Below are 19,516 nucleotides of genomic sequence, written 5' to 3' on the forward strand. Positions count from 1 at the left end.
TTCTCCATAATTTAACTATTATTTTTTTAAAAAAGGAACTCAATCTATTTTCGGCCACCCACCCACACTTTAATGTAATGCACATTCTTAAACTTCACCAAATTATGAAAAACACCACATTATTTGGACCTAGGTTTTGCCAGAGAATAGAAAGAAGAAAGAATTAAGATGCTAAAATAGATATGATATATGTCTTCTTAACAGTTTTTAAAGCTTCAGAAAGGAAATATTTTTGTCACAGTAGGAAAAGGAAATGACTAACAGAAGTTGATTTAAGTATGTTAAGTATGTATGTGTTAATTTTTTTAATGGCTAGGGCAGTGTTTCTCAACCTTGGCCACTTGAAGATGTCTGGACTTCAACTCCCAAAATTCCCCAGCCAGCATTCTGGGAGTTGAAGTCCAGACATCTTCAAGTAGCCAAGGTTGAGAAACACTGGGTTGGGGATTTTTTTCTGAAGAAATAATCTTGTATCAGAGATTACCTATTACATTTTCTATTACAAAAATTACAGGAAATTGACCTAAAGACTAAGAAGTAGCCCTAGAAATATAGATAATTTAGGTTTATTTTCTCTGCCACCCAGAGGGAAGACCAAAGCCAATGGAAAACAATAGGCATTCTTTGAGAGATAAATGTTAGGTGAGAAATAGATAAGGAGACTAAGAAAGAGAATAAGTTCTGAAAGAGATCTGCCTTTCTCTAGGTTTCAGTGAGAGAAGTATCAGATTCACATACAGAGTTCCGAAATGTATATTTAATCTTCATGTTGCTAATCTGTTCAACCTATCTGTTAGTAAATAAAACTCAAATATTAAAAAATGCCAATTCACCTCTAACTACCATATTCCAGTCGCAAGAAATATAGATAAGTGGAGGACTCTATATTTTCAACACTCAGAAAAGGCAGGGGAGGAGAATATTAGTGTAATGTTGGCAAATATTCTTTAAAATATAATTACAGTATTACATTTTTTACACATCCATCCTTTTTCTCTGCAGAGTTCATGGCTCTGTGAGGTGAGGGGGGGTGTTCCTCCATTTTCTTGCCACAGTCTTGTGTCTTTGGTTTGATATAGAATAATTAGCCCAAATATGGGAATTTGAGTGTGACATATTCACTACATAACTATATTCACTATGTTACATTTACTGTCTAGTGGATGATGGAATCCTACTTAGTTATCTTTGAAGCCCGATTCAAATAAAGATCTATCAATTAGTAAGTTTTATTATTAAAAATGGCAACCTAGATTTTAAGATATAAATATTAAAAGGAGATGCTTATTTTATATATTGTAATTGTTAGATTCATCTCCTGTTTTTTCTCCAAGAATTCAAATATATCTATATTCACACAACAGCAACCTTTTGATGTTGATTGGGCTAAGAAAGAATTACCATTCCGAAGTTACTCAATATGTTTCTATACCTACGGTTGGACTTGATCTTGACTGTTCTTGGCTCTAGTCCTACCTTTAGCCATTAAATCATACTACATCACAACAGAATATGGACTATTTTCTAGTTTAGTAGCTAAAATTTCAACAGTTCTACAGCTCAATCATTCTAATCAAATTGCTCTACCTAGGGTATTATAATCAAATCTGTTTCTGGGAAATTATATTCACTGACATTTTGTCTCCTCACTTATAATGCAATATTTTCAATTTTTGTTACTGACATTTTAAGTTTAGGGGGGGGTTCCTACTTACCATCATAAGTTGCATACAGAATGATCATGGTGATGGCTACTATAGCAAGAAGCAGCACTACAGCAGCAAGTCCAATTTCCAGTGGACTCCAGCGCAGTTTTCTCTTTGGTTTTGGGGAATTCATTTCAGTTATATCCATCTGACTTTCTGACTTAGCCATAACCTAGAGTCTGGCAAGAAAAAGAAGACAAAAACCAGTGACCCAGTGGTAGAAGAATGGAAATCTTTAGTTCCTCTTAGTCATTTTTTTTCTAATGAGGAAGAGAAAATACTGAGTTTTTCTTAAACAAAGAACCAGTTAACATAGTAAGTCGAGGTGTTTTTTTGCTACTTACAACCCACAGAATAATGGTGCTCTTACACAAATAGAGAGTAAGGCTAAAAAGGGACTAAAAACAAACATCAGCTTGCTTTTATTTCCCACATATCTGTTTTATTGTAGTCTACTGGTACAAGAGTTCACAAGTAAGTGAAATGCAGCTGTTTGAATAAAAATTAACTTAACCTTTCAATCTTTGATCCTTTGCCAATGAACAAAAGTGTTTCATTTTGCCTCTCAGCAATTTTCAAATCCTTCTAGCAATTAATACTTTAATCAACTTTTTATATGTAATCATTATTAAAGATTTTTAAAAATGTAAATAAAAGTGATACAAACTAATGTAACATAATAAAAAAGAAAAGAAAAAGAAATAAGAGAAAGTGAAAAGGAAAATAGAAAAGAAAGAACAAAATTACAAAGAAGTACATATTGATCTGCTTTCCAGCAGTTATAAGTACAATTATACATTTATAAATGTACCTTTTACTCTATGGTTACTACATAATCTAATAATCAAAACCATCTATTATGAATTCATTTTTTTTCTGTTTCATGTGAAAAATCTATAATAGATTTCCAGTCAGCAATAAATGTAGATACTGTTTTTTCTCTGATCAAATACATTTTAGCCATCTATCAATGCAATACAATAGCAGTTGGAAGGGACCTTGGAGGTCTTCTAGTCCAACTGCCTGCCTAGGCAGGAAACCCTATACCATTCCAGACAAATGGCTATCCAACATCTTCTTAAAGTCTTCCAGTGTTGAGGCATTCACAACTTCTGGAGGCAAGCTGTTCCACTGATTAATTGTTCTAACTGTCAGGAAATTTCTCCTCAGTTCTAAGTTGCTTCTCTCCTTGATTAGTTTCCACCCATTGCTTCTTGTTCTATCCTCAGGTGCCTTGGAGAATAGTTTGACTCCCTCTTCTTTGTGGCAACCCCTGAGATATTAGAAAATTGCTATCATGTCTCCCCTAGACCTTCTGTCTATTAAACTAGACATACCCAGGTCCTGTAACCGTTCTTCATATGTTTTAGCCTCCAGTCCTCTAATCATCTTTGTTGCTGTTCTCTGCACTCTTTCTAGAGTCTCCACGTCTTTTCTACATCATGGTGACCAAAACTGAATGCAGTATTCCAAGTGTGGCCTTACCAAGGCATTATAAAGTGGTATTAACATTTCATGTGATCTTGATTCTATCCCTCTGTTTATGTAGCCTAGAACTGTGTTGGCTTTTTTGGCAGCTGCTGCACACTACTGGCTCATATTTAAATGGTTGGAATTGGAATTGGAATTGGAATTGATTTTATTTGTAGGCCGCCCTTTTCCCTGAGGGGACTCAGGGCGGCTCACAGAAACCAGGGAGAGGGGAATACAATACAATACAGTACTAAGACGACAACACATAATAAAATAATACGCAACATGCATAGTGGTTGTCCACTAAGACTCCAAGATCCCTCTCGCAGTTACTACTATTGAGGAAGGCACCACCTATATTGTACCTGTGCATTTCATTTTTCTTGCCTAATTGTAGAACCTTACTCTTTTCACCATTGAATTTCATTTTATTAGATAGTGCCTAATGTTCAAGTTTGTCAAAATCTTTCTGTAACTTAAGCCTGTCTTCTGGAGTATTGGCTATTCCTGCCAGCTTGGTGTCATCTGCAAATTTGATGAGTTACCCATTTATTCCCTCATCCAAATCATTGATGAAGATGTTGAAGAGTACTGGGCCTTGCGGTACTCCACTGCATACTTCCCTCCATGTAGATGCTATTCCATTGAGGATTACACATTGAGTGCGGTTGATCAGTCAGTTACAAATCCAACTGGGGGTGATGCTATCCAACCCACATTCGTCTATTTTATCTAGTAGTAGGTTATGGTCTACCTTATCAAATGCCTTACTGAAGTCCAATTAAACTATATTGACAGCATTCCTCTGGTCCACTAATTTGTCACTTTGTCAAAGAATGCAATAAGATTAGTCTGGCATGATCTGTTTTTGACAAACCCATGTTGGCTTTTGGCTATTTCTTTGTTTACTTCTGGGTGTTTGCTAATTTGTTGCTTGATTATCTGTTCCAGAATCATTCCTGGTATTGAGGTCAGGCTGATAGGTCTATAGTTTCCTGGATCTATTTTTCCCCTTTTTTGAAGATGGGAACCACATCAGCTCTTTTCCAGTCCTCTGGCAGTTCCCCTGTGCTCCAGGATCTCTGAGATCTCATCTGCCAGTTCCTTCAGAACCCTGGGGTTTAATCCGTCCAGTCAGGGTGATTTGAACTCATCTAGGGTAGACAGGTGCTCACTTACCATTTTCTTCCCTATTTCAAGTTGTGTTCCTAATCTGATTTTTGTGGTGCTGTTTTTGATAGGTTGGACTGTTTTATCCCATCATCTTCACCAACCTTTCCTAGTCCTGAATCTTTACATATGCAATTATCTTCCTGAACGTTTCATATATTTAAAAAAATTCCAGCTGTTTTTTCCATCAGTTCCAAAAGAAACCTCTTGTTTCAATTATATATTATTTTTTAAGAATATGTGAATTAGTATATGTATTTGAATCCAGAATCTTTTAGCTTTTTACACATCTACCAAACTTGGTTAAATGCCCCTTCTTGTTTATATTTCCAACATAAATTTGAAGTACCTTTATAAATTTAGAAAATTTCTCTGGTAACATGTAACCCATATGTACTCTGGTACAGTACTTAATAAAAGTACTATTTAAGATTACAACATAGTGTACATTTCAGTCTTTTCAGCCACATTTTTCTCATTGTTACAGCTTTAGATTATACTTAAAATGGGTTAGATTTTAGCCCAAATTTTGAATTTCAATAAGTTATGACATTTTAGCAATTACAGATTTATCACTTGTACACAATTCTTTTTCAAACTCAGTCTTACAATGTTCACCACGATGAATTATTTTGTTTTATGTATTTATGTATGTATGTATGTATGTATGTATGTATATATGTATGCATGTATTTGTTTATAAAATTTATAGGCTGCCCATCTTACATCAAGGTAACTCTTGGTGGCTTTAAATCATTAAATCTTGAATCTTTCTAATTGTAAATATGAGAATCATTGACAATTATATCTCTGTGACACTGGTTCTTCTCTTTATTTTATATTTCCTTTGACAATAATGTAGTATTTAAAAAGTTCTTAATTTATTACTCTACTAGTATACAACCATATCAGTAGGTTAGGGATGGGATTAAGGCAAATGGGAAGCCTGCTTTGGACTTGAGAGTCAACCCGGAAGAGGTCTGGTTAATATTTGGATGGGAGACCTCAAAGAAATATCAGAGTTGTAGGCTAAATTGAAAGTAAAACAAATGAACAAAAAAATCCTGAAAGAATGCAGTTTCCATGTTGCTGTCAAGAAAATTTCATAGAGACATTCCTCAACTTGCTAGGAGTTGAGCTCAATTTGAAGGAGCCTTTTTTTAATACCCGAGAAAAGAAGAATAAGAAGAAAAAAAGGAACTCCCTTGGGTATAAGATATAGATTTGAAGCTGTACAGCTCAGTGAAGATGTTGATTTCATTTGTGACAGCTCAGAACAATGAGAATCTATGCAAAGAGAGGGATGGGAAATTCGACAGCCAACCTTGTAATGCCTTTATATCAATCTATGGCCTAGCCCTAAGTGAAATTCTGATTATTTTTCTGGACATCCTATTTGGGAAAAAAAAGATATAACATTGCTGGACAAAGCACAGAAGAGTGCAAGCAAAATTGTTGAGGCCCCAAGCATCATCCTTGCAAGTAAAAGCTAGAATTTTTAAAACTTTAGTTAGGAACAAATGTGATGGGGTGGAGACATTATTGCTCTCTCTGCTCTCACATGGGCCTCTGGACCTTCAAAATTCACACAAGAATCTTGCTTTTCTTCATGCATGCTTTTACATGATTTTTAAAGGCTGCAGATGCTTCAGAAAAGCATTATCTCCAAAGCTGCTTGAAGAACAAAGACCTCATGCAACTTGGAGCAACCTCAGGAAGGCCGCAGTGGTCTGTCAACCGAAAGAGGACCTGAAGATAAGCAGTTTGGGCAGATCATGGGGCGCATTGGGCCACGACAGCAACCACAATGGTCTCCAAGGTTTGTGGATCTTGGGGAATAGTGCAAGATGACCTTTTTGATTGGCAGCAGTAACACTAGGACTGAAGACAAGGCCCAGGTCTCTACTTTAGGCCCAGTCTTAGCCCTGCTGCCAAGTGCAGCTGTTTAGGGTGGTTGACATGGTGGGGGAATAGATAATTATTTCTCCTTTGTTTTGCGGGAAAGGGACATACCAGCTGAGTAAAGTTAGGCATTTTCTCACATTCAGATACATTGTGCTCAAACGGTTTGCCATTACTGACCTAGATGATCTGTTCTATGACTCAAAATAAGATTGATGGTATGTTGCAGTTTTTCCATCTTATGGTTCCTTAAAATTTATATTCTTCCCTTCCCATAATGTTTTCTTGAAATTTGGAATAAAAATAATCAAGATAGCATGAAACCTATCAGAGATGGGTGGCATAGCAGTTACAGTTTCAGCCTGCAACCTTGATTTGGGACTGTAGTGGGAGACTGTAGGATTACCCATCCTACTATCAAAACTTTGCAGGATTCTTGTTATTTAACCAGCCCTTGTGTGGTAGATACAAATTGGGCACTGCTCCCCTAAATGGTGAAAATTACAGGTAAAGAGATTTTAGCTACTGATTGTGGAAAATTGATGGTAATCTTCAAGAAATTTCTGATTGCAGTATTTCCTAATTTCACATCTCTTTTTAAGGATTTGAACTGTCACTAACAAGCCTGGAAAGAAATCATGAAGCCAAGCAGACTGTAGAGCTTTGCAAGCAGATCTCCAAAGGCAAAAATGTGCAATCTACATGTGGATTTATAGTTCATGCTATTATGCTTTGGAGCTTTATTTGCATACTACCAAATGCAAAATATAGCCAGAGAAGTGTTTCTGCATGGCTGTTATGCGCTAACAAACTATACTTATTAAATGAACCCACTGCTTTACAGAGCTCAATTCTGTGGTTGCTCATGCAGACAGAACACAAATTTTTAAATGCTTAAGAATAATTTCTCCCACGCAATAAAAATAACTGTAATACTATAATCATGTTGGCTAATTTTCCATCAGATTCACAATCAGTAGAATATTCCATCCTATATACACCTGTGTGGTCAAAGTATGACAAATGAGAGATGATTGATTTCATATGGGGAAAATGGGAATCCAAAACTCAACATTCCAACACTTACATTTCAAATGTTGTACGGTTTGAACTTTCTTGACACACCTGGAATGTTTTGAAAGGAGTAAATTATACACTCCCCCACCCCAATTGTATATACTGTTTTGTTATGTTAATTGAGTTTGGGTAGTATCAAATTTTGCTTTTTTTCAGTTCTGCGGGGGTTTAACATGCAGCTTACAAATACTTTAAATAAATGGTGTCATAATGTAATCACATCTGGAATACTTTTAGAAGTGTAAGTTATCAGACCTTAAAAAGACATTATACAGCTGAAACTGGTCCAGAGATTACTCTGCAAAATTACAGAGCTATTGAAGCAAACCCTCTATTAAAGAAGATTAAAATATTTAGGACATTTTAGATCAGGAAAGAAGTGAATAAACACATGACATAGATAATATATAAAATTATGCATGGTAAGGATGAATGAGACAGAGAGTTTCTTCCTCTATCATAGCCTTCTACATTTGACTAACAACTTCCTGTTTTAATTCACAAAGAAAATAATTATGTGTTTATTTTCCCCAAATTCCTTTTTAAAATTTCTCTAATATCTGTTCTTTTCCACTTTTTTACTGAAAACTAAAAATGTAACACATTTTTATTTTTCTAGACAGGAAAAATGAGGGAAATTCTAACAATAAATTCTGTTCCACTTAGCTGAATGAGAACTGTAAACAAATGAATAATAATTTTTTTCTCTATTGCATTAAGTATTGGTGTCTCCTTGATATTTTCTTGACTAGTGATTAAGACCTTTTAATTCAGACCCAGATTCTATTAGCATTGGAATGTTTTCACTCTGTCTTAAATTTGGAAAGTAACTGAATTAATATCATTTAGACTGATTAGCAAGGTAATATTTAAATTAGGAATCCTAGAATGTGTATATTTTACAAATTGGCTTGAGTAACATAAGGGTTGTTTTTGCCTTGTGGCACATTGCCCAAAATGTGCTTAAAGTAACCAAAACTTTTCTTACTAGTAACAATGAATACAATATGTGATATATATATTCTACATGCTTTCCATATTACAAAAAAGTCTTAACTAACCAAAGCCATAATGGGCAGTGCAGGCCAACTTTTATCAACAATCTGATGTCGTAGAAGATTATGACATGAAAGGACTACATTATAAAAAACATGAATGAATGAATGAAATTAAAATAGGTAATTTCTTAGCAATAAAACTAAGAGAAAGGGAAAAAAAGATGTAATAGATCTGAATGAGGGTCTGTTTTTGTAAAGTGGAGTTAATAAATATGAATGCATTAAAGTGAAGATGTATGGTTAATTGTGCATGAAATCAGAAAGTATGAATGCGCAACATTCGTGTTGTGGGAACTTATGAAAATAAAAATTCAAAGGCTGGTAGTAGTAGTTATAGTATGTGCATATTATGAATTTTAATATAGTTGTAACATAGTGATGAGTATTATAATGATGAATTATTGTAAACAACTGATTTGGAAAATATGCATGGTACTCTGAATAAAAATGATTGGGAGATATCCTTTGGATGGATCAATAGATAGATGGGAATGAAATTACTGATATCAAAAGAAAGATTGGGCCAATTGGATATTTAAGAATCAATGAGAATGGTGGAGTGTTGGGGGAATAGTTTGCAAAGGAATGAATATAAATCTAAAAAGTAGATTTATATCTTCTTTTGATTGATCTGATTGTATATGATAAAATATTGAGAGTATTTACTAAGATGATTTGAAATGTGGACAAAATATTTTTGTAATGATTTTAATGAAACTTAGAAAAGGAAAGGAGGTAACAAGTTAAAGTAAAAGAAGAACTACAACAGGAAAAATGAATGGGAAGTTGTCATAAAGAAAGAGGATATGGAAATTGCTTAGAAGAGAGTGAAAAACAATAGAGTTAGGGTGCCTAGAAGTGAAACAAAATGTGAAATAGGATGTTAGTGGAATAATACAGTGAAAGAGTCTATAGATATATTAAGAAACATGATTGCTGCAGAAATTGAAAACAACAGAATAATATTGAGGTATGGTAGCGTAGTAGTTAGAATTCAGTATTGCAGGCTAACTCTGCTTCCAGCTAGGAGTTCGATCCTGACCAGCTTAAGGTTCATTCAAACTTCCATCCTTCCAAGGTTGGTAAAATGAGGACTGATTGTTAGGGGCAATGAACATGGTCGTTCACAGAGTGCTGTAAAGCAGTGGTCTCCCCAATCTTTTGGGCACCAGGGACTGGTTCCATGGAGAGAGGTTTTCCCATAGACTGGATGGGGTGCGGTGCCAGTCCACAAACCAAGGGTTGGTGACCCCCCTGCTGTACAGCACTGTAGAGTGTTATATAAGTCTAAGTGCTATTGCTATATTATATAATACCTGGCATCTACAAAAAGAATATATAATGTATGATTTCTACAAAAAGGATACTTTCAAATCATTTAGTCAAAAAGAAGAAGGAACAATTAAAAGAAACAAAGAAAATGGAGGGTGGTTTTGATACATGTTGCTTAAAAAATTGTTTTGAAAGTGGGAGGAAAGAACCAAGCAATAATTAAAAATAATGAAATGACGTGGGATGAAACTGAAATAATGGAATGCTGGAAAGAATGCTGCAGTTATTTGTATGGAAATGACAGGATGCATTGAAAAACAGAATTGAAATGAATGTTGTTTATTAGATTTAAATTATGGAATGTTTTGGTGACTTGTGAAGTTGAAGTTTGGTTGATGATTATGATAAGAATGTATATTATGGATGTAAAATATGTATGAGAATAAATTCAAACTTAGTGGTTGAACACTGAGTAAAACTAGAATTTATGGTGTGTAGTTTATTCAATGCAAATGGTGATTTAATGCATCATAAAGTATGTTTATGATGTCATTTTGTGTGCTCATTGGAGATATATGAAGCACTGTATGGATATGGTAAAAAAGATAGTTTGCAAGAAGAGAAAGCTATGGTAACGTACACTGAATGGTATTGATATTTACTGGATCTTTCCCCATCATCTCATTCCTTACTTTCTTTGGTTTACTAATTCTTACTCCTTTTCACATTATATTGATTACTCTAAATGAGAATAGTCACTCAAACATGGCCAAAGTCTATTGAGATTCCAAGAATTCATCTGACTTTTATAGGGGATTAGACAAATCCAGATATTTACTGCTATCAATGGCTTATAATGTGGATATACATCAGTTTTATTCTACTACCTGAAGCCATAAGCCTATAAACAGGTGTAACTGGGCCCAAAATATATGTGGCACAACAGGGCTGATATATTGTTTGCAGACTGTGTCTGACTGTCCACTAGAAGAAACAGGATATTGAACCATACAGATCTTTGGTTCTTCTTAGGTTTTTATTATTAGCTCTGCTCTAATATTTAAATGTTAATTGTTTTTTTTTTAAGTGGGCACTTCAACAAAGCATAAACTAATGATGATGGTGGTAACAGAATCAGTGTATTGCTTTAATCCATATACAGTGCAGCTAAGAAGTTACAAACAAGAAAATAAAAAGGTAATAATAAAAGTTGTAATAGAATGAAAACTCAACTCAACAAAGAAGTGAAAAGAATTGGTGCTGTACTGTTTTGTCTTATGGGTGTGCCCTCTAAGAAGTTATTCCTGGGTTTCATTCTGGCCTTGTGATATTGCTGGTGTTTTTTTAAAAATTAATGTATTGACATGCATGCAATTAGACAACTCTCTTAAGAAAACCAACTAAATGGAAGACAAGTTCTCCTAGTTCAGGCAAATATTACAACATTCTATTTCCCACAGTAGCCAATCAGGTGACCACAGACAGGACATAAAAAACTTTCTTTATGTTATCCATCAGTGCCATGAGAAACTTGGGCTGGATTCACACTTTGTGACAAGCCATAACATGATTTGTTTGGTGAACAGATTGGTAAACAGATTGGAGAACTCAGCCATTCTGGTTTATAAATCTTGCTTTATCACTTAGTAAGATATTGTATGTGCATCAAGCCAATTTTGTTTTATACTAAGTCTGGTTTGACCATAGTCAAATAGTATGAAATATTAGCCTAGATGGGAAAACATTTAAGCCAGGTAGGAGGTTTTAAATTTCTGTTTAGCCATGAAACTCACATGAAGGGAAGTGATTATGGTTATGTGAAAGAATTTGCCTAACATAACAATGCAGTTGAAATATGAAGTAGTTTCCTACATAGAATAACATAAATATCTGCCTAAAGCCTATAAAAAATTATTAGTTTTCTGGAAGAGTATATGAAGAGTGTCAGAATAAAATATAAAGAACTGAGCTTGTAAATTGTGTTCAGGCAGCAAAGTCATTGTTCCTTTTTCTCTAGGGACTTGATAAGTTCCTAATGGATAGCAGAAAGCAAATTTCATGAAAGTTCAAGACAAATTCAAAAAGAGCAATCTGATGACAGCACAGAAAGCTAAACTAAGATAATTTTAATTCAGATTTAATTTTTTGTCAGTATGCAGTATAAACAATGACAACATATCTTCTAAGGCTTTCTGTAAGAGTTACTGAAAACTTATAAAATTATAAAACACACACACACGCGTGTGTTTGTGTGTTTGTGTGTTTGTGTGTGTATGTGTGTTTGTAGATTTTCACGGGGTACAGGTATCCAGGTCTTGGCACATTCGAGTCTTTTCCCATGTAAGATTGAGAGTATCTTGGCGACGTTTCGATATTTATGAAAATACTAAAGATAATTTGTAACTGTTGTAACAATGCAAAATAATGCTTCAGCAGTAACTATTAAAAAGAAAATGCCACCTTTTATGCTTTCTTTTCTGAATTATATGAAATAATGAAGACCCAAAATAAATAAAAGTTTTGAAACAGGACTCGGGAGACACAATGAAAGACCTTGTCTCATTGTGCTACTTGCTGGGTGACTTTGGACTAATTGTTTTCGGTCAGCTCAACCTGTTTCACCTATTTGTTGAGAGAATAAATTGAGGAATGACTTCACCCATGCTACCTTGAGCTCTTTAAAGGGAAGGTAGGATATAGATACAGGAATAAAGAAGCAAACTAACTAACAAACAAATGTATTTATTTTAAAGCCAGCAAGATTAACATTTCGGCCATATAAAATTCTATCTTCCTTCCCAAGATCAGAGGAAAGGTTCCTTAATTTATTAAACAAGTTAAAAATTTTCCCTGATTTAAAAGTACTCCCTTTAAGGTATCTAAACTAATATTTTTTACTGTAAACATATAGATGAATAATTTCAGAAATAACCTTGCCCATCTTGTTCACATAAATAAACAGCTAATATGAAAATAATCTTCAAATATAGTAAGTCCATTGTAGTAGATTAGAAAATGATTCAATTTCTTAATATGGTAAAATGTTTGACTGTTCCTAAACTACAATTTATTAGCACATCAAGAAGGATCTCTCTTGACATGCAAATGTGCTTTATGAAGTCAGCACAACTTTCCCAAAGGAGTTAGCCTTTATATTGCTGCATGGAATATGAATATTTCTATTATTTAAAGAAAACCTATGATCTGTTACTTATCAAAGAAAACTAAAGGAAGTCTGCTACACTGACAGGGTATGTCCTAGTATATGTCACTTTGTAAGTTCTTTGGATGCACTGAAGTCCTGAGAATTAAAGTCAAGAATAAAATAGAGAAACCAGTATTCTGGTAAAATTGTTCATTTCTATTTCTCCTAATATCTTTGCCCTTTGCTCTCTGAAAGCAAAGAGAAACAAACACTTGTGATTTTATCAGATCAAGAAATTGAGAAGCAGCAATAGGAATAAACAGATTTTCTTTTTCATATCTAATTTTGTGGCTTCTCCATATTGCTCTTAAAATACTGTATAATTTAAGTAACAAAGTTGCTAGAATAATGGTATTTTATTTGTTTGGTTGATAATTAAATTTATATGCCACTCATCCACCAAAGGTGACTTTAGGCAGTTTACAATCATTTAATTAAAAATTATCCTTTCAACTCGTATAGAATGCAGATCAATATGAATGATCACACCGAAACAAATTCAATTGATTGAGTGATTCCAAATATCACTGTAATTACTTATTCCCAAATACTAACTAAGTTTCGACTTCATAATAAACCATAAGAAGAATATTTAGGGCACATTTCCTTCTCTAAACAGTGACTGAACTTATCTAGCAGAAGATGCATCTATCTTAGAAATATTATAGTTAATACACTGAGCCATCAGGTATGGCTGATAGGAAGAGCCAATTGCTACATTATTTAATTCGGATATCCTGCCTGTCTCCATTATTCAGCGAGAAGAAAGAACCTTTGTACAACTGAATTGTGTAAGCTTTGTGCACTGTACCGCAGATTATACATTTAAGAAGGGCAAAACAGCATCAGCAACAGAAAAGAATAAGATGTCCACAAATCTGAAACTTCAACAATGGTAGTTTTCATCTGAATACTTGTGGAGGGCAGACTAAAATGTGTGAGAGGCATCTGGAGGGCACTTATTAACTAAAATGAATTAGTCCTAACCATTTCTTGTATATCAAAAGGCATAAGAAGCATCTCACAGGAGCCCTTGAAGGGCAGAGTGTTTCAGTTGTGTTTCAGAGATAAAGACTTGGCACTAAAGTGTGGCTTGGAAGTAAACTGATCTTATTTTAACCCATCAAAGGCACTCCTGAATCCTAGCAGACACATCAGATGTACCATTCCAAGGAGGAAGAAAAAACCATGAGAACTAGAAGTGTAACAGGTTTAAGTTGCTGATTGTGGCCATTAATTGATTTATCAAAGAAAAAGCTGTAGCAACCCTATTCTAATTCATATCTTTCAGCTTAAATGCACAAAAGTTCTTCCTGGACCTAAAGTGTAAACATTGATTAAAAGTAATAAGCAATAAGAAGAGTCCTGTGAATTGTGAAGCCTTAGAAGAAACAACTTACTATCATAATCATGAAAAGAAGAGTATACATCCCAGAAACGTACTGCTTTCTTACTTAAGATAGCAAAAGCCGTTACTGTTTGGATTCTTACGTGATTTATAAATAAGAAAAAAAATTATATTGCATATTTACATACTTGTTTATCACACTTCCAAAATAGGTTCCTTGGTATTGGATCATCTATTCAAAGTTATTCAAAGATAAAAAGCTAATTGCTTCAGGAGTTCTGGCGAGTCAGAAATCCTTCAGATACTGCTAGAGCAGCCCAGCTAACATGACCAATGGTGAGGATGCTGGAAATAGTAGTTTGACAACATCTGGAAGGCCATAGGCTTTCCATTCCCATAAAAGCTACAGCACATGGTTGTAGTGAATTGCTATTTATTAGATTTTTTTTTAAAAAAAATTAAAAATCACTTTTTAAAAAAGCTAAAAGTTGCTCACATGGGGGATCTCCACAATACCTCCAGTAACACATCTGGGGTAATTTTTGCTTGCCAGAATGTCAGTTTGCTCTCCTTCTCTCCCTCTCTCTCTTTTTCTCTCCCTCCCTCCCTCTCTTTTAACTGGGACCACCAAAAGAGAACTACAGTTCCCATTATCCACAGCTAGCACTGCTGGGTTGGGAATTAAACACCCACTGTTAATTGGGTTTTAAGCAGAGATCACCTTTTTTTTTTAAAAAAAAGAACCCCAACAATAGTAAGATTCCCCCTCTTTTCAAATTATCTCTTTGTACACAGCAGCTTCATGGAAGGCATTACACATTTACCAAAAGTTGTTATAAAGATAGCAGGAGTGATACTTTCCTCTTAATGAATAACCTATGACAAGCATAGACATGGGGCACCAAACACCACCTTTCCTATTCCTGGAAGGTTGGGAAAGTCTTTGCTAAGCTTGTTGAAGTAAGGAGGAGGTTTTTGAATACATCGTGTTACTTGAGCTACTGCATTAGGAAGTGAGAGCTCATCCACTTATATGGACTCCCTGGGAGTTAAACAGCAATCACATTGTTCCAAAACTCGCTGATCGCTTGCAAGTCCAGGACAATGGGCAAACATAATGTACATAGAAATAAAACCATGTGTAAAGCAAGTAACTCTGCAATAGCCTATACATTTCATATTAGGAGTACTTTAAATCCAGGGGGAAGAAGTGCTTTTCTTGCTTTAGCCATAAAAGACAAGTGAGAAGCTTTTAGGGTTTTTTTTAAATCTCTCTCTAGAAAGCTTTTAGTTTTTCATTTTCTATTGGAAAGCCTCTCTTTTCCTCCTCTTATCTCTAGCTAAATTCAAGGAAAGAAAGTTTAGCATTGGAATTATTACACTAAGGCAACGGTCCAGGAAAGGAACGCGGGGGGGGGGGTTGCTATTGTAAAAGGCAATGGTTTTTCTCTGGTCGTGGTCCCTGCAGCTTCCCTTTCCACCAAGTCCTTTTAAAAGAAACATAGGTTCAGAGGTGATGGCGATGATGCGGAAGGGGGGGCGGAGGGGGAGAGAATGAACTACTCGGCACACACTCAATACCCCCCCCCCCATACTCGTCATCATCATTACAAAGAGATAATCAAAGGAAAAGTGACATACCCCAATCCCTCGCTCTGGATGCCTTTCCCTGCTGTTCACACCTCTGCCTTCTGGCATTGTGCCTTTAAAGTCCCCCTCCCTCCACCCCCCCCACGCCTCTTGCTCCACAACTCCCCACCTCCTCGCTTCTCCCGCTGCTTCCCTACTCCGGATTCCCACTTCTGCACTCCCCGCCCGCCCGGCATCTCGACTTACCAAGCTGTTCTTCGGAAAAGTTCGGAGGAGATGTAAATGCATACATCACCGACCAATGGGGGGAAAGAGGAGGGGGGGGGGGAAGAGGCGAGAGAAGCAGCCGTGGGAGATTCAGGCGCTGAAGCAGCCGGGAGGCTCCAGGGAAGCTTCGGCGCGGCGCTCCGCCGAGCGGGCCGGTGGGTGGGCGGGGATTGCTCCGCTCCAGGGGTTCCCCAGGGGCAGGGCTTAGGCTGCTCGTCTTGCCAGGAACCGAAGCATCCTCTAACGCTCCCGGGGATCGCTCGCTTCCTGTGCCAGCCGCTGATCGGGAGGAAAAAAAGAGCGAGCGACGAAGTGGGCTTGCTTGCAACCGTCGCAGCGGAGGGGCAAAGGCTGAGCGGGTCGCTGCCTTTGCACGCCCGCCTCCAGCCAAAGGGACTAGCAAGGTCTTCTCTTAAGTGCCCGGCTCCTCGGAGCCGTGCGCGCAATTCTGGGGGCCTGAGAGAGGAACTCCTGCTAACCTAAGCGAGGAGCCTTCGCCCTCCCCCTAACAGGGACAACCCCACCGGGCAAACCCGGGAGGGAGGGAGGGAGGAAGACTTTGATAACCCTCCCCTGAGAAAGTAGGCAGCCACTCCAAGAGAAGGAAGTGTCTTGAGAGGACACGGTGGGGGCCAGAGCTTAATAATCATCCTGTCCTGGGAATCCTCTGCTCATCCACCTTCCATCCTTTTCTGGTTGATAAGTAACGTTTAGGAAAGACAGGCAGGCGCACAACAGCTGCCCTGCCAAGCCGTCCTCAACCCGAAGTTTTCCAGATGTCTTCTGGATCCCATCTCTCATCGCTATCAGATGCCTGTATGGATAACCCCTGAAGGGTGAAGGGTGGGCAAGGAGTTGTACACCCCACAAACAATAGTGACCTGGATTCGTAGAGGGCTGTGAATCAGATCCACCTCTTTTCATTCGAGGTAGAAATAAATGCATGAAAAAACAAACGTGGAAATTATTTCTGTGGCTTGGATTTCCTTGACAGTCGACAAGGAGCAAAAGAGAGTGGAAGAAATTAGAATTTGCTTTCAAGCCTTTTCAAGGGTGCTGCCTTGAAAGTATCAAAGGAGGGTAGATCAAGGAATAAAAGCAGCAGAAATTCCCAGGATGGTCTTTACTGTAACAGATAGGTAAAGGTAAAGAATCCCCTCGCACATAGGTGCTATTCATTCCTGACTCTAGGGTGGGTGGGTTGCTCATCTCTGTTTCAAAGCCAAAGAGCCAGTGCTGTCCGAAGACCTCTCCATGGTCATGTGACCGGCATGACTAAATGCCAAAGGCACCTGGAACAGTGTTACTTTCTCACCAAAGGTGTCCCTATTTTTCTACTTGCATTCTTACATGCTTTCGAACTGCTAGGTTGGCAGAAGCTGGGACAAGTAATGGGAGCTCACTCAGTTATGCAGTACTAGGGATTCGAACCGCTGAACTGCCAACCTTCTGATCGACAAGCTCAGCGTCTTGCCACTGAGCCACTACATCCCTTCAACAGGTAGACTAAACCAATTTATACCAGACAAAAATCAAGGCAGAATTTATTGAATTTCTTTTCACTTTATCAGGACTGAGTGCTCTTTTTGCTTAACACTTCATTGCTTAACACTTCATTTCACAAGTGCCTCTGCCCTGTGTCCTATCAAACTTGGAAGCTGAAGAAGCTTGCCCTAAATCTTGCTGCTGTCATAGCTGGATTTTACTACACATATAGAATGGAATCATGGTTTGTTGCTGTATTTTACAATTCTGTCAAGACAGTGGTTGGTGGTTGCTTCTGGATAAAATTGAAAAATCACAAGCCTGGTTGGGGGGAAAACCCACTAATTGCTGTGTATGGACACTCCATTCAATATTTTCCCCCTCCCAAATTTGACTTAGCACCCTGACAATTGTTACATGGCAGCAAAAAGTTCATCTGTCTCTACTGCAATGTATTGGTCATCTGATTTGTGCTGCCCCAATGTAGCTAGCTACTGTGTTAGGTTTTGAGGATTTGGCTATGTAGGACAGTCGGGTTAAACTGTGGGTGCTCTTGAGTATATATTCTGAAAATATTTCCACGATGACTATTGAACTGCCCACTGATCATCCTATGAACCATTCGCCTATGAACAATTCAGAAAACATTGTTCAGAAAAGGGTAAGAGTTTTGCATGTCTTGGCTACGGTCTTGTGGTCATTTGGGTTTATGAAGCTGAGCCACTGGAAAAGTGTCAGCGAAGAGTTCAACAAAGGCATTCGGCTGTATAAAGGTAAATAAAATAATAGACCCACCCTTTAAAGTAGACCAAATTGTTTATGGAAACTGGGTTTCTGACCTCTCTCCAGAATAATGATAAACATACAAGAATGCCACATAATCACCATCCACTCCCCCCCCCCCCCATCCAATGCATTCAGCAAGTCCCCTCAAGCTGCTTCATGGCCTGAATTGAACTGGTGTTCAAAAGCAGGAGTGCTATATATTCACTCTACATCTGTCAGGTGGTTTAGGTTGCATGATTCTTAGTCGAGGCAGCACCTGTGAAATTGGAGGAGCCATCTAAAGCAGAGATAGTGAGCTCCAAGTTCCCTTCATCTAGCAATGCCTTCTATTAGTTGCAGGCCCTGTAGTCAAGAACAGCAGATATCTCTATGGCTCTGAATATGTTCAAAAAAGCACTGGAAACTTGATTGTTCCCCCCAAGCCTTGGGTTAGGATGGTATCAAGACACTAGACTTTTATCCAGTTAAGTATCTTCTTTCTTCTAGATGCACATGGTAAGGGTGCCTATTGTTTTACCACTTTCCTGCTTTTAATGCTATATGTTGCAGTATTGGTTGGGCTCTAAATTGAATAATGAATGAACATACTACTTTTAAATCAATTGGTCAACTAACCTGTAAGGGGGAAAACTACACACAACAAAAATAGTGACAGAAACTGGCATTCCAAACTCCATCACAGCACTGCAAAACACTTAGAGCCTAAGAGTCCAAGCACAAGGGCAGCAATCCCACAACAGACCTGCTGGAGCAATTTCACTTGCCAATTTCCTTTGAGACTTCACAAGCCTCCTCGTCCACACACTAAACTGTTCACACTAGACTGGATACATGAGCTGCCTTGTGCTAGCAAAACACAGAAAATACTATGCATACACCAATGCATTCAAAACCATCTTCAGGCTGCCTGAGCAGGTGGAGAGGGTTGACAATGAAAACATGGCAACGTTGTGATCTCCTCAACAAAATGGTAAATTGATGTCTTCATAGCTGGGGAAGAAGTCAAAGTACTCAATGGAAAGGCTAGTCCAGGTTTTAAAAACTATCAGAGAAAAACCAAGAGAGATTTGCATTGAATGAAGTCACAAAGGATCTTACCTATACATTCAGCTGGAGCTAGGGATAGATGGTACCAACACAGCTTCTTCAGGGCAAGTCTTGGCCTTCAGTGGGGTGA

General features: G+C 37.3%; 1 protein-coding gene across 5 annotated transcripts in view; it reads right to left on the reverse strand.

Annotated features, from left to right (window-relative positions):
• The window catches only part of MME (membrane metalloendopeptidase), a 103,790-nt gene that overhangs the window by 52,894 nt on the left and 31,380 nt on the right, over window positions 1-19,516 (reverse strand). The window contains exons 1-2 of one of the 5 annotated variants that reach the window (XM_014053032.2): window positions 16,048-16,065; window positions 1,716-1,885 (exon numbers count right to left, since the gene is read on the reverse strand). In XM_014053032.2, the coding sequence (XP_013908507.2) occupies window positions 1,716-1,875 (160 nt within the window). In that variant the 5' untranslated portion in view covers window positions 1,876-1,885; window positions 16,048-16,065. Of the gene's footprint in view, window positions 1-1,715; window positions 1,886-2,050; window positions 2,134-15,852; window positions 15,870-16,047; window positions 16,066-19,516 lie in introns of those variants that run through there. The other 4 variants (XM_014053033.2, XM_014053030.2, XM_014053031.2 and 1 more) reach the window with 4 other exon arrangements.

Source organism: Thamnophis sirtalis, unplaced genomic scaffold (genome assembly GCF_051295495.1).
Source record: "Thamnophis sirtalis isolate CommonGarterSnake01/CBP01778 unplaced genomic scaffold, rThaSir2_p1.2 scaffold_11, whole genome shotgun sequence".
NCBI lineage: Eukaryota > Metazoa > Chordata > Lepidosauria > Squamata > Natricidae > Thamnophis > Thamnophis sirtalis.